The following is a 13,135-nucleotide window of genomic DNA, read 5'->3' on the forward strand; positions in this document are numbered from 1 at the left end:
TTGTGTTAGTGTTACTGAAGGGAATCCTGCATTACCTTCTGTACCTTCATATCTGTTGTAGGCTTCCCTGTCTTTTCTTTCAAGTCGTAACTTGACTGGAAACCAGATATTTCCTAATCTTTGAAGGAACAATGTTAATATAATCTTGAAGGGGGGAAAGAATATTGACTTGGATCTATACAACTTCTATTGAGATACTAATGGCTGCAAAGAACATGTTACATTGGTCACAAAACTTTCCTATCATTTTTTGTACACAGATTTACATCAGACATCATGGTAAATATTGTTCTAGACACTCTTTTAGTTTTTGAAAAGTCACAGGCTTTGAAACAAATGAGTCCATACCATTTGCATAACATTCCTCTGCACTCTCTGATAATGCATTTGCTGTCATCTGCATTCACCAACTGAATCTGTCAGTATATGCAAACGGATTTAAGACTTAAAGGGTGATGAAATAAGGACATGTTTTAGTGCTTCAGCGTAGCTCGGCTATTATAGAAAGCAAGCCGCAATGCTTTGTGTTGTTTGATAATAACAAGCATCTAACTAAAAACACTCAGGGTGGTAAGATTTCTAGTGAATCAGGATGGGGTCTCAAAGTTTTAGAGGCTATTAAGAGCAAAGTGCTCACCGCAATTATAGGCATCCTCTTATCATAATGAATAGAACTCTGACCATCTTGTAATGAAGCTGAAGGCTCTATTCCAGCCTTAGCAGCAGCATCCCAATTGCCAGTTTCTTCAAAAGAACGAATCAGTTGTGTAGCTTGAAGGCCATTCATTACCGGCATGCAGACGTCCTGCAAAATTAATGTGAGACATGGTTACTGAAACTTAGAATCCAAGTGTTCAGCTTAATCAAAATTGCATTCTCACATAATCCCATCAGAAGAACCATGAACAAAGAAAAGGTGGCGGAAGAAATTATTTGAATCAAGAAATTACCATCAAAACTAGATCATAACAACAGGACTGAACTGCACGCACAGCTTCAACTCCATTACTCACAACATCCATGGTATGGCCTAACTGCTTCATCATTGATTTCGTCACCATTACATTGACCTTATTATCTTCTACCAGAAGAATCTTTGGCTTTGGTTTTGATTCTGGTTTTCGTGGGATGCTGGTAGAAGTGCACTGAGAATTAATGACAGATTTTTCTTCTTCCTGACACGATCCTGGTGGTTCGCCTGTATTTGCCCTTAAGCCCACTTCTCTGCTTGATTCTGTGTGATTATTGCAATTTGTAGTGCCATTCGGGATTTTACAGTTTGTGTCGTCTTGACTTTGTTGACTTCTACAAACTACATTCTCGTAGTCACGTTCAGGGCTGTGACTAAATGAGCTTTCAGGTTCAGATAAGGTCTCAGCGACTTCAACCATAGAACAGGCATCCTCAACACAAGTCGTCTCTTTCAGTCTAACGTTACCAGAAGGAAATGAGCAAGAATCCTTTGAGATTCCATTAAGTTTATGGGATTTAGTAAAACCGATACCATGTGGCAATAATTTTTGGGTCCTGGTGGATCCATTAGAAGAGAATAGAGAGCCCAAAGTACGTGGTTGGAACTGAAAGAAGCCGGCAGTTACATCCTCTAGTGGAGCATCATGATCAGCCATCTCTGATAGATCATCAGGATCATCAGAAGAATGACATGTTGATGATACCTTGTACGGTAGCACAAAGGTAAACGTAGATCCACATTTCACTTTGCTAGACACAGTGAGACGACCTCCCATCAGCTCAACCTATTCCAAACGAATAGAATTGTAAGAAGGCAGTGTGAAAATCCGTAACATAATGTTCTGTTTTAGTATTTTAAGTTATGAAAGCATGTTTATACCAAAATGTTTCTGAGCAGTTTGTTACAGTCAAATTGCAAATCAAAAATAGCTTTGGTGGAAAGAAGATTTACCAGCTGTTTGCATATAGCAAGGCCAAGCCCTGTCCCACCATATTTTCGAGCATGATCTGCGCTAACTTGCATGTATTTTCTGAATAGAGTAGGCAGAGCATTTTCTGTTGCATGAATGAGAAATGTACTTAATAGTGCTTTCACAATAGAAACTAACTTTGAGATGTAATAGGCAACCGCAGTGTTAATAGCCACAGAAAAGAAGCTGAAGGTATTCTCAATTCTTCTTCAACTTGGTGTATAGTTTTAGAAGAGAGTAAAGGTATCGATACTGTACCTGGGATTCCAATTCCTGTATCATAAACATCACAGCGAAGCCACACTGTTGTTCCAGGTACTTGAGGTTCCTCCCCTTCATCCCCATCCGTCGTGTTTCCATTCTTAACTGGGGTTTGAGGTTCATCACTAGGCAAATGATCTGGATATGGACCTTCACTGTATTTTTTACTGTGGAAACCTTTTCTATCACTGCAATTTTGAGATGACAGCTTAAGCTTGTCTTCTTTTATCTCAGTTGTGGTTGACTGATCTCCAGATGACTTCTGATGGTTTCCTTCAGCTTTTCCATAACATGGATCCGATACGACATAAAGGTTTATCCCTACTTTCCCTTCATGAGTAAACTTGATTGCATTGGTGATCAGGTTGGTGAGGATTTGCCGGATCCTGAGAACATCTCCAATGACCTGAAATCGAAGCAGGTTGTCTTCGATAAGAAACTTGAAAAACTAAATAATTACTGCACAAGTATCATTGAATTTAAAATGATGAGTTTGGCACATTGTTGCAACCCCTTACTAACACAAACAGATTTTGCCTTCAGACAGAGCTAAACGGTACAGAAGGATTTATGTTGCAGATTCAATTAGTAGAAACGCAGTACTCAAGGAAAATGCTGCCTCAAAAAGGACAGCTAAACAATGTGTTGAGAAACTTTGACCTCAATGGGAACATCATCGGCTACACGTCCTTCCAAGGTCAGAAGCTTTTGCAATGATGCTGCAGCAGTCTGCAATACATGTTTTACTACCTCTCTTGGTCGGAATTTTGTTGCTTCCAACTTCATAACACCTGACTCAACCTTGGAAAGGTCGAGTATATCGTTTATAAGTTGAAGAACCAAGTCTCCTGAAGATATCATCACATTCAATAATTGCCTTTGCTCGCGATCAAGGTTTGTATTGGAAAGAATCTCAGCCATGCTGACAACTCCAGAAAGTGGAGATCTTATTTCATGAGACATGGTCGCTAGCATTTGTTTCGCACGCATTGTTTCCTCTGAAAAAGTGCGGAGAGACAAGGTCAGATTGAGATTCTCTTCCACAGAAGTCACCACTGCACAATTTCCCGCCGAAAAACTAACCTGTTATGTGGATTGTTTTGTTAAGTTCTGTTTCCTTGGCTTTCTGTACTGCTATCTGCTCTCGAAGCTGTGCCATTTTCTCTCTTTTCATCACCTGTAGTGCTTTCAGGAACATAAATGTCCATACTTCTCCAGGATAATGAAGATTCTAAATAACCATGAAAAAGAATTATTTACCTGATCAGTTACATCCATTCCCATATAGTTTATACCGATCGTCTCCCCGGACTTGCTAAACACTGGATCTACATAAATCAAAAATGTCTTCGAACCAAATAATTCTGTCTCAAATGTGATTTCCCTCTTGGCAGGCAATCCTTTATCCAAAACTTCTTTCTTGAAATCTTGAGATTCCTTAACTCCTGCGCCTGAAAAAATTTCGACATCTGTTTTTCCTAAAATTTCCTGAAAAATGTGAAATGCACAATATAGATAGGTAACTCAGAGCGACTCCAGCTAGCTAACAAAATTCTTTGAAGAAGAACAACGAAAACCCTGCCTCGATTACAACTTCTTACCTCCTCTTGCAAACGCGGAAACTGATTGTAGATAAAGCGATATCTTAAATCCTTATCCTGAAAGAAGAAATTGCTAGCAAATCAGACCTTTTAGCTAGAAATCGGCCATATGGAAGAAAGAATAGGTAGGTTTTCATCATTTTTACTGCTAATACCTGATGGCCCATAACAACAGGAGCATTTTGAAGCACAAAATGTAAGAAATTATCAGCCCTTTTCAGAATCTGTGTCAACTCCTCAACTGGTGAGGATTGCTTTTCCAAGTTCTGTAAGCTTTCCTGTAACTTCTCCATCAGTAACTGCTCTCTGTGGACACTGGCCTCCAACAATTTCTCTAAATCCTTTGCTCGTTGTTTCCAGTATGCAACAGTGTCGAATTCGGCATCTATGTTTACTCTCTTGCTTTGAACAATGATATCGCGTTTTCTCCGAGGAATATCTTGATATAAATCAATTATTTCATCCAATATAGAAATCGGTCGTTTATCGCCACTGTATCTTTCTTCCTCAAACCGAAAAGCCTCCAATATCTCCAATTTCTTGAGCTCAACTTCCTCCCTTTGTTTGCTTAAGATGTCAAGCTCTTCTCTGAGAAGGCGGACTGCATTTGCATGCTTGTATTCCCAACGTTGAACAAGATGTGTCAACTGGGAAGAGCCTCTATCAGTGTAATTGGTCAGCTCGACGAGATGGTGGAAATCAACTATAGTTGGCTCCTCAAATATTGTAACCTCCTCTAACATATCTTGATCCCCTGCCGGCTTCTCTACATATGGTTTTGAACTATCAATATCTTCAGGCCACATTGATGGGAGGGCTTCAATGTCCATATCCTTCATTTGTTCGTTCTCCATTTCGCTGGCCATTAAAGTACTTGCATCAAATCTTCACTTCTGTCCAGAAAAGGCTGCTGAATCAAGCTACTTACGCCACTCTAGTCCCCGGAACCAGTCAAAAACTTCAACCTTTTTAAAACCTTTGCTCGCATTAGAAAAGCTTCCAAAACCATGAAATGGAAGCACTTTATCTTGACTAGAAAATTATGAATTCCTATTGGAACCTACAGAACAAAATGAATTACCAGAGGAAATCACATCCTACACTTCAGAAATAGGAAATCAAATAAGCATCTGCAAACATATCATGCAGCAAGATCATGAATTTAAAGGAGGAGCAGAAGAAGCAGCAACAGCAAAATTGGATGGCTATACAAATTACAGCGAAGTCGATTGGCTATAGTAATTTAACCAAATATCAAAAAACAATTAAACTTGTTATAGAGAAAGGAGGATTCATTGATTTAAAACAGTTAACCAAACAAAAGAATTCGCTCTCCATTCTGTCAACCAAGCAAAGGAATCCTTGCATTACGTCATTAATCTATCCAACCTTGAGTAACTTTAGAAGACAACAAGTGCAAACACATGTCATTGTCAAAAACATTTCACGTACAAAGCAAAAGATCCATCATAGAAAACAATTCAAGAAATAAGGGAGCCTGCTAACCTTGGTGAATCAATGGTGATGGAATCAGCAACCAAGAAGCAAAGAAGATCAAGAATGAACACATGGGCAGACAAGAAAATGAAGGTTTAAGGGGCAAAAACTTTTTCACTGTAGATCTGATGAGAGTCTGGATACTGGTCTTAAGTACTGAGTCGTTAGTTGTCAATGAATAATTAGCCACTAACACAGAGAGGGAGAGAGAGGAGAGCATGTGAGGGGGGAAAAAGATAACAAAAAAAAATGTGGAGAGAAGAGAAGGTATAATACTAACACTATAGTTTAGCTAGTACAAGCATCAAGAAGCCATGTGCATTCGGAGGTCAAAAATATTAGAGAATTCTTTAAATTTGGACCCTTTTATTCAATCTTTAATTTGTGTAATAATTTATACAATAAAGTTTCTGTCTTTTTTTTTTCTCTTTCTTCGTTTTTAAGGTCACATTCATGGCTAGAACTTTAAAAAAAAAAAAAAAGGAAATCACCAGCTTGCTCTCTCTGTTTTCTTGCTCCTGTTTCTCTGAGAGAGATATTTTATTTTTCATTATTTTTTTGGAAAGTTTTTGATCCAAGTATTTTTAAAAATGGGAAGGAAGCTCTCCCTGTTCCCCGCCTTTTACTATTCCTAGGATACGTGTTGGGGTGGCGCGTGGGTACTGCGCCAGGAAATGGGAGCTTGTATGCTGAGAACTGAGAATACACTCCATTTACAGGGAAGCAGCTGAAAAGTTTATGTTACATGCATCCACCATTGTTAGAAGGTTAATAATTAATTTAGTCCACAAATTAATACTCAAACGAGGGATCTGGTTTGATTTAAATAAAGAAATAAACAATATTATTTTAAATTTTTTAAAATAAAATCTTAAAAAAGAATTATTTTCAATTAACCCATTTAATTTCTAAACCAAGATTTTAAACATGGATTAGTCTACCTAATCCATTGAAATTTGGGCTTTGCTTGAGTTTGTATTCTTTTGACATTGAAATTCGGGGGTCCTTGACGTGAAGATGTGACCTAACAAGACTAGATTAAACGTGTCTTTTCAATATGTTTTTAACACTCATAATGTGATTGAAATTCTCATGTCCTTTCCAATTTGATTGAATTGTTTAGCTAAAAATCTTTAAAAAAAAATAAAGAAATGGATTATGAGGAATTAAATTATACAAAAATCCAAATGGCTGCTTCCTCGAGAGAGGGATAGGGAGGGATTAGGAGTCCAGGTGATTAGGAAAATCGACTGTCACAATCATTCCATGCAATATCTATTTATATATTTGTATTAAAATAAAACTTTTTATTTTTTTATACAAATATATCTAAACTATTAAAAATATCAATTTAATATTTTTAAATTAAATATACCATATTCAGCTAGACAAAGTTAGCAAAACAGTGTAAATTGCATTCCATAAAAATTTATATTTTTTTACTAAAAATTAAATTTTCATATATTTTAGATCGTTTTAATATACTAATCTCAAAAATAATTTTTTAAAAAAAAAAAAAAAAATAATATTTTAATATATTTTCATAAAAAAATACTTTAAAAAATAATAATAATCATATTTTCAAACAGATATTTATATATAAGTAATGAAGTAATTAAGATGAATATTATTAATTATGTAATCTTTGTAAAAAGAACACAAAAATATATAAAAATTAAAAAATTTGAATGATTTATGTGACCAAACACACATTAAATTAGATTAGTTTGAAGGCAACGGTGGGATCAATTTGTTTAATCTATTAAAAAAAAAAGACAGTGCCTATAGTTTATGCTGCCATAACAACTAAGCCATTTCCTTGTCACCTTTTCTCTGGCATTTGGGCTTTGCATGTATAGCAATTCCCTATTTAGTGATCCTCATTATTAGTAAAGGCCAAAATATTTAAAAGAAAAAAATACATACTGCCAGAAATAAGAAAAGAAAAAATTATTGCTCTATTAATTAATTACAACTAATAGAAATCAGCCGCCTTTCACTGTAGATTTTACTATGTAATTTTTTTTTTATTGTGCAAATCTATAGTAAAAAAATAAATAAGTTTTAATTATAAGTTTTTTCTTAATTAATTATTTTTTTAATTTATTTTTTTAATATTAAATTTTATTTATTTATTTATAATATTCTTGTAACACGGATTCTAGATTTAATGGGTTAATTTGATTTGAAAAGTTGACTCGGGATTTTTTAGTTAGTTTTTTTCTTTCAACTTCTTTTTTTAATATTAATTTGATTGAAAATTAAAATTTATGATTTATTTTATTTAGTTTTTATTAGATTATCCTAATATTATGAATGAGTTTTATTGTACCCATTATCCCAAAACACTATTCATTAGAATAGCGCTTCGCTTTGCTTTTTCTTCGAATTAATCTTTTTTGTTTAATTTTATTTTTTAATATTAAATTTTTTTTCTTTAATTATCGCGTTTTTATAATACTGTTTTATAGTCAATCTCACATCCAATACTTTTTAAATTTGATATTACAGCTAAAACCACTTAAATCTAGATAAGATAAATTTAATATTATTATTTATATTATAAATATTATTTTTAGATTAGATATTGTAATCAGATAAGAAGTTTTTAAATCCAGCTTTACCAGAAGCTCTTGAGTCTTAGTTTTTTATATATTTTTATATTAAAAAAATAAACCCACATTATAACAAGGTTACCTAATGATTATAAACTACATGGAATGCATTTAATAACACATGTGACTTAGTTGATTTAAAGGGATTGGCATGATTGATTCTCCATAGTATTCGATTTATCTTAAATTATAGGTTCAAGTAAAACAATAAATATCAATATACTTGGTTCATAAAAAAAAAATAAGTAAAACTCTCATATATTTTAGTATAGGGTTTATTGATAATTATTTTCATTATCTAATTAATCCTCTCGAGTGTGCAGTACTCTAATACAAGTTATTTTCCCAAGTAATCCATGCAGATTGAGTCTGCTGTGATATTCCATTGATTTTTTATTATGATTTATTTTGATATTCCATTAATTAAACAATTTTCTTCTCGTTATTATTATTAATTCCCACATTTCCCAAATCGTATGGCACTCTAAATCATAGTCCAAATAAGGACAAAATAAATAAAAGAGGGAATGATGATTGGAAGGACACAGCAAGGGATCAGCCTTTTTGGTCTTCAAAAAGACAATATTTTAATTTATAGCTATCTGTGTTCTCTTATTTGAACTCTAAAATACGCAATTGACACAGAACAATTTGTTGCCATCCAAAGCATGGAATCATGCGTACGTTAAGTATTCATTTGAAATTAGAATTTCCGTCAGAGAAAATATGAATAACATGGTGCTGATTTTTACTCCTAAGAATATATATATTTATGAATATAAAATCTTAATTCACGATTTGAATAGGCTATTTATTCATGAAAAATTACTTTCATGTAATAAAATTTAAATCCAGGATAATTAATAATAATTATTTAAGAATAATATAAATTATATTTTAAAATCTAGTTTATAATTTAAATATTTAGGTTGACATGATTCTTTAAAATATAGTATTAGAATTTTGATGGTCAAATAATTACGAGTTTGAATTTTATTATTTTTATTTATTTTAAAAAAATAAACATAAGTTTTTATTTAAGAAATTTTATTAAAAAAATAATATATATAAATTATATCTTAAAACTTCACCTAACCATTTAAATTTTTAGATTAAAATAATTTTTTAATAATATTATAAAATAAAAATTTACATTACTATCACTAAGCTAGAACTCAAGATAAATTTTATATTAATAAATAGCATATTCTAGTAGACGATTTGATTTTAGTTCTTCAAAATCTTGTAACACAAAAGGAATTTTTAATCGAGTTAAATTACGGATGAATGTCAACCACTTAGAGCATCTTAAATGAAAAGGTAAATGAATAATTAAAAATAAAAAATTAATATTTTGATTTTTCTTTATTTGTTTTGCACATTCCAAAATAGAAGTCAAACAAAATGCTAAAATGTATTTTCTCTTTCACAAATACTATTTCTATATATCCTTTCAAAGAGTCAAAACTAACAAAGTGGGACCACTAAAAAAATAGATCAATTAAATGTAAACATGTGAAAAAAAATAACATTAAACATACTAAGAAATAATAAAATACTTGTTTTTTTTACTCTAATATAAATGGCTTTTTAAATGGTTTTTTTCCATTAAAATAGATATAGTAAAATAAGTTATATTTATACTATTTAAAATATTATTTTATCAATTTAGCTTTTCAAAATAACATTTTGAATTGGAGATGCTATTACGCCTACCCTATGGTTAATTTAATGATTAATTTAAAATCTCAAATAAAATAGAATTAATTAAGAGAAACCACTTTGCTTAAGCATATTTTAATCGAGTTGCTAGCAAGCAACTCCACCTGATTATTAAATAATTGAATCCCCTTTTTATGGAATAAATTAATTAAACCCCTTTAATGATCATAAAGAAAGGACGGTGAAAGTGAGATTAGTGACACTGATAGATTAATTAATCAGACATAAAAGAGATCAAAGATGATTGGTTGAGACAGCATCCTCAATACATGGATTAGTTAAACTATAAAAAGAAATTTTGGTAAACGTGGTGAGTCCCTTTCCCTGTGTTCATCAAATATGGCAATAATTATTTTATTTTTTAGAGCTGCTGCTAATTAAATCATAATGGTATAATTAACTACAGAAACCGACACCAATGTGATTGGCTCTCATACCTACCGACCTTGAAGAACTACGTGTCACTTTCATGCAATTCTGGATTTGTTTGTGAAGTTTTTCCACAGGTTCACACTGGCATTTCATGTATTCTTGCCTGGTGTTGATGTGATGTGGAGATACAATAAATTATATGACCTAATGCATTCAAAGTTTAAACTATATTTATTAAATCTGGTTTGGAGATTGAAAAAAAAATCTCTAGGCTATTAAGTTAATTGTAATTAATAATGTTATTGAAATAATATTATCTTATTTAAAAAAAAAGTAGTATTAACTTTTTAGATTTAATTTGATCGGGTCAACAAAACCATTAAAATATAAAAATAAATCAATTAAGTTTTATTAAATTAATATCTTTTTTAATTCAATTTAAAACTTGGCTTCATTCAAGTGTTGGATTATATATTTTTTTGTATTAATTTATTTTGTTAGACTGAGTTTAATAATTATTTTTTAAATTTAAAATTTAAATAATAAGTATAACTTTAATTTAATGAGTATTGATAACTTTGACTTTAATGCATGTTTAGTATAGAAACCCCCCCCCCCCACACACACACACACATAAAATGAGGTTAATTTCGCATAATTAATCAAGAGTTGTATGTTTTGCCATCACATGTCCATAATTCTATTTAGGGTTGGAGGAATAAGACACATGTCCTCTTGATTTTTCTTCTTCATGGTCGGCATCATGCTAAACTGATTAAGATATTGATTCTCAACATGACCTTGTAAATTAAGGGTGTTAATAATATTTAGAAGTATATTAAAATAATATTTTTTATATATATTTTGAAAATTATTTTTATTATTAGTACATGAAAACAATTTAAAAATATATAAAAAAAAAGACCGTTCCAAACTCCTTTCCTAATAGCTTGGAAGATCCCAGCGCACAGCATTAAACTATAGGATAGTTCCCTGTTCCATTTTCAGAAACCCTAGCAGTTTAATATTGATGCTACAGTCCACTTAAGAAATAGCCTTTGCAGGTAGCTACTAGCTACTAGCTAAATGCATTGCTCAGCAAATTACAGATACGAGGAGCAAGGGTTGCAAAGTGGATTAACAACAATCACTAATCATTGATTATCAAAAAGAAATCCGGGAACACTCAAAGGGTAATTGCATGGATCATCATGGGTTTTGGGAGTCCTGACATGGCTCATGCTGGACCTCGTAATTCTGTGCCTGGTGTGGCGAATGTCAATTGGGTGTGCTAAAATTAACCATAGCTGACGCATCTGCCTGGGCTAGTGTGCAAGTCCAAACGAATACTATACTTTTGCTTGCGTTCATCATCTGGGATTGGAGTCTTCAATCAATTTGCTGGTGCAGTGAATAAAAAGATAAAATTATGAAGACTGGAATTAAAGAAATATTCATCACGAGGAGGCAGTACAGATGTGTTTGAGTTGGGATGCTGACCCACATGCTTCCTTGTAGTAAGTATTTATTTTTTATTATTATTGCTATTGTGGACAGCCGACCCACCACCATTATCTCTCAATCATAATAGACAAAGTGCTCGCTGATGCAAGAACTCCATACATTTGTTTCTTTTTTTAATCAATACTAAAATGCAAGAATCCCTTGGATTTGAAAAGCTGTAGTTTATCTCCTAGAGACTCGGCAGTATTCTGCTTTGGTCCTTGTAGTTTAGTTTTTTTAATATTGATGTTGAAATCAAAGTACAAGAGTACTTTTTTATTATTATCTTTTAAGTTTTTAAAGAATTGTTGCGAGCTAATATGATGTATATGGAAGCTTGGAAAAAAAGAAGAGAGAAAGCGTTGAAAAAAACACAAAGAAAGAAAGAAAACAAAGGAAATGATTCTCCATTGGGCTTTTGTTAGCTACTTAACCGCGAGGTTAGAATATAGTGCGGATGTATTTTCAAGTTATTTTTATTTAAAAATATATTAAAATAATATATTTTATATTTTTTAATGTAGTATTGAAATGTTGCATCAAAATGATTTAAAAGCATAAAAAATTAATATTCAGACCAAAAGCTTTAGAAAGAAGATTTGAAGCTTTTTCCAAAGTATGAAATTATGATTGCAAAACCTAAACTATACTGATTGGAGAACATTTGCAGCGTGTTCCTGAAAAATGTAATTTTTTTTGCAAAAATTATTTTTATATATATTTTAAATTGTCTTAATATGTTGATCATAAAAATAATTTTTTAAAAATAAAAAATATTATTTTAATATATTTTAATATAAAAAACACATTAAAAAATAATTATAACCACACTCCTAAATAAACAATGTAGCATCTAAAAGTATTTTACTCTTAAAATGTTTAAGTGGGCCCTATATAAAAAAATATGGGCCTTCTTTAAAGAAAAAAATAAAGTGGGTTTAGATTCAATGGAGGGGTAACATCCGAAGAATAGTTATCAAATCTAATCGGGGTTTGACCTGGCTAAGGGATCGGGTCTCAGGTTTCATGGGTTGACTTAGATCAACTTGAAAAAATTAAAAACAATTAAAGTTTTAATATTTTATATGAAAAAATAAAAAAAATCAATGTAAATATAAGTTATATGTATTAAATAATGAAGTTTAAAAAAATATTTAAAAAGTTTTTTATTCCACATGAAAAAAATATTATGTGAAGTTTTTAAGTTGAAGCATTTAAATAAAAAAAAATTCTTATCGAATATTGAAAAAACATAATATTTTTCTTGTGAACATATAATATATATACTAATGGGTTACAAATCACACATTAAAAAAGAAAAAAATTTTCTTGGGAATATAGAGTATATATATTAATGTATTTCAAATTCTACATTGAAAAAAATAATTTTTTTAAAATATAAAATATATATACTGATGAGTTTTCAATACTTCATTGAAAAAAACAACTTTTTTCTTAAGAATATAGGATATATATGTTAATGAATTTCAAATTTTATATTAAAAGATACTATGTTATCATTTTAAGTTGAAATATTTAAACTAATAAGTTTTTCATCTCACATTGAAAAAATATAATTTTTTTCTTGAAAATATATAATATATATACTAATACATTTCAA

At 31.3% G+C, this 13,135-nt stretch overlaps 1 protein-coding gene across 2 annotated transcripts; it reads right to left on the reverse strand.

Moving 5' to 3' along the window:
- Positions 1-119: 119 nt before the first annotated feature.
- On the reverse strand, positions 120-5,524 carry LOC105140009 (histidine kinase 5-like). Of its 2 annotated transcripts, none has more exons than XM_011046665.1 (11): positions 5,312-5,524; positions 3,961-4,865; positions 3,806-3,862; positions 3,465-3,692; positions 3,288-3,381; positions 2,865-3,202; positions 2,202-2,610; positions 1,925-2,028; positions 951-1,757; positions 638-805; positions 120-397 (listed from the first exon to the last, which is right to left on the reverse strand). In XM_011046665.1, exons 2-11 carry the CDS (start codon positions 4,669-4,671, stop codon positions 275-277), a joined length of 3,039 nt encoding a protein of 1,012 aa, XP_011044967.1. In that variant the 5' UTR covers positions 4,672-4,865; positions 5,312-5,524; the 3' UTR covers positions 120-274. The 2 variants fall into 2 exon arrangements, with proteins under 2 accessions (XP_011044967.1, XP_011044968.1); XM_011046666.1 differs by having other exon boundaries at positions 3,961-4,902.
- Positions 5,525-13,135: the final 7,611 nt, after the last annotated feature.

Source organism: Populus euphratica, unplaced genomic scaffold (genome assembly GCF_000495115.2).
Source record: "Populus euphratica unplaced genomic scaffold, PopEup_1.0 scaffold100.1, whole genome shotgun sequence".
NCBI classification, from domain to species: domain Eukaryota; kingdom Viridiplantae; phylum Streptophyta; class Magnoliopsida; order Malpighiales; family Salicaceae; genus Populus; species Populus euphratica.

Excerpts from the sequence above, each read along its gene's own strand:
- LOC105140009 (XM_011046665.1), bottom strand. The coding sequence starts at position 4,671 with ATGGCCAGCGAAATGGAGAACGAACAAATGAAGGATATGGACATTGAA. Across the intron at positions 3,693-3,805 it reads TTCCGCGTTTGCAAGAGGAG|GAAATTTTAGGAAAAACAGA; the intron begins GTAAGAAGTTGT and ends CACATTTTTCAG. Across the intron at positions 2,029-2,201 it reads TACAGGAATTGGAATCCCAG|AAAATGCTCTGCCTACTCTA; the intron begins GTACAGTATCGA and ends TTCATGCAACAG.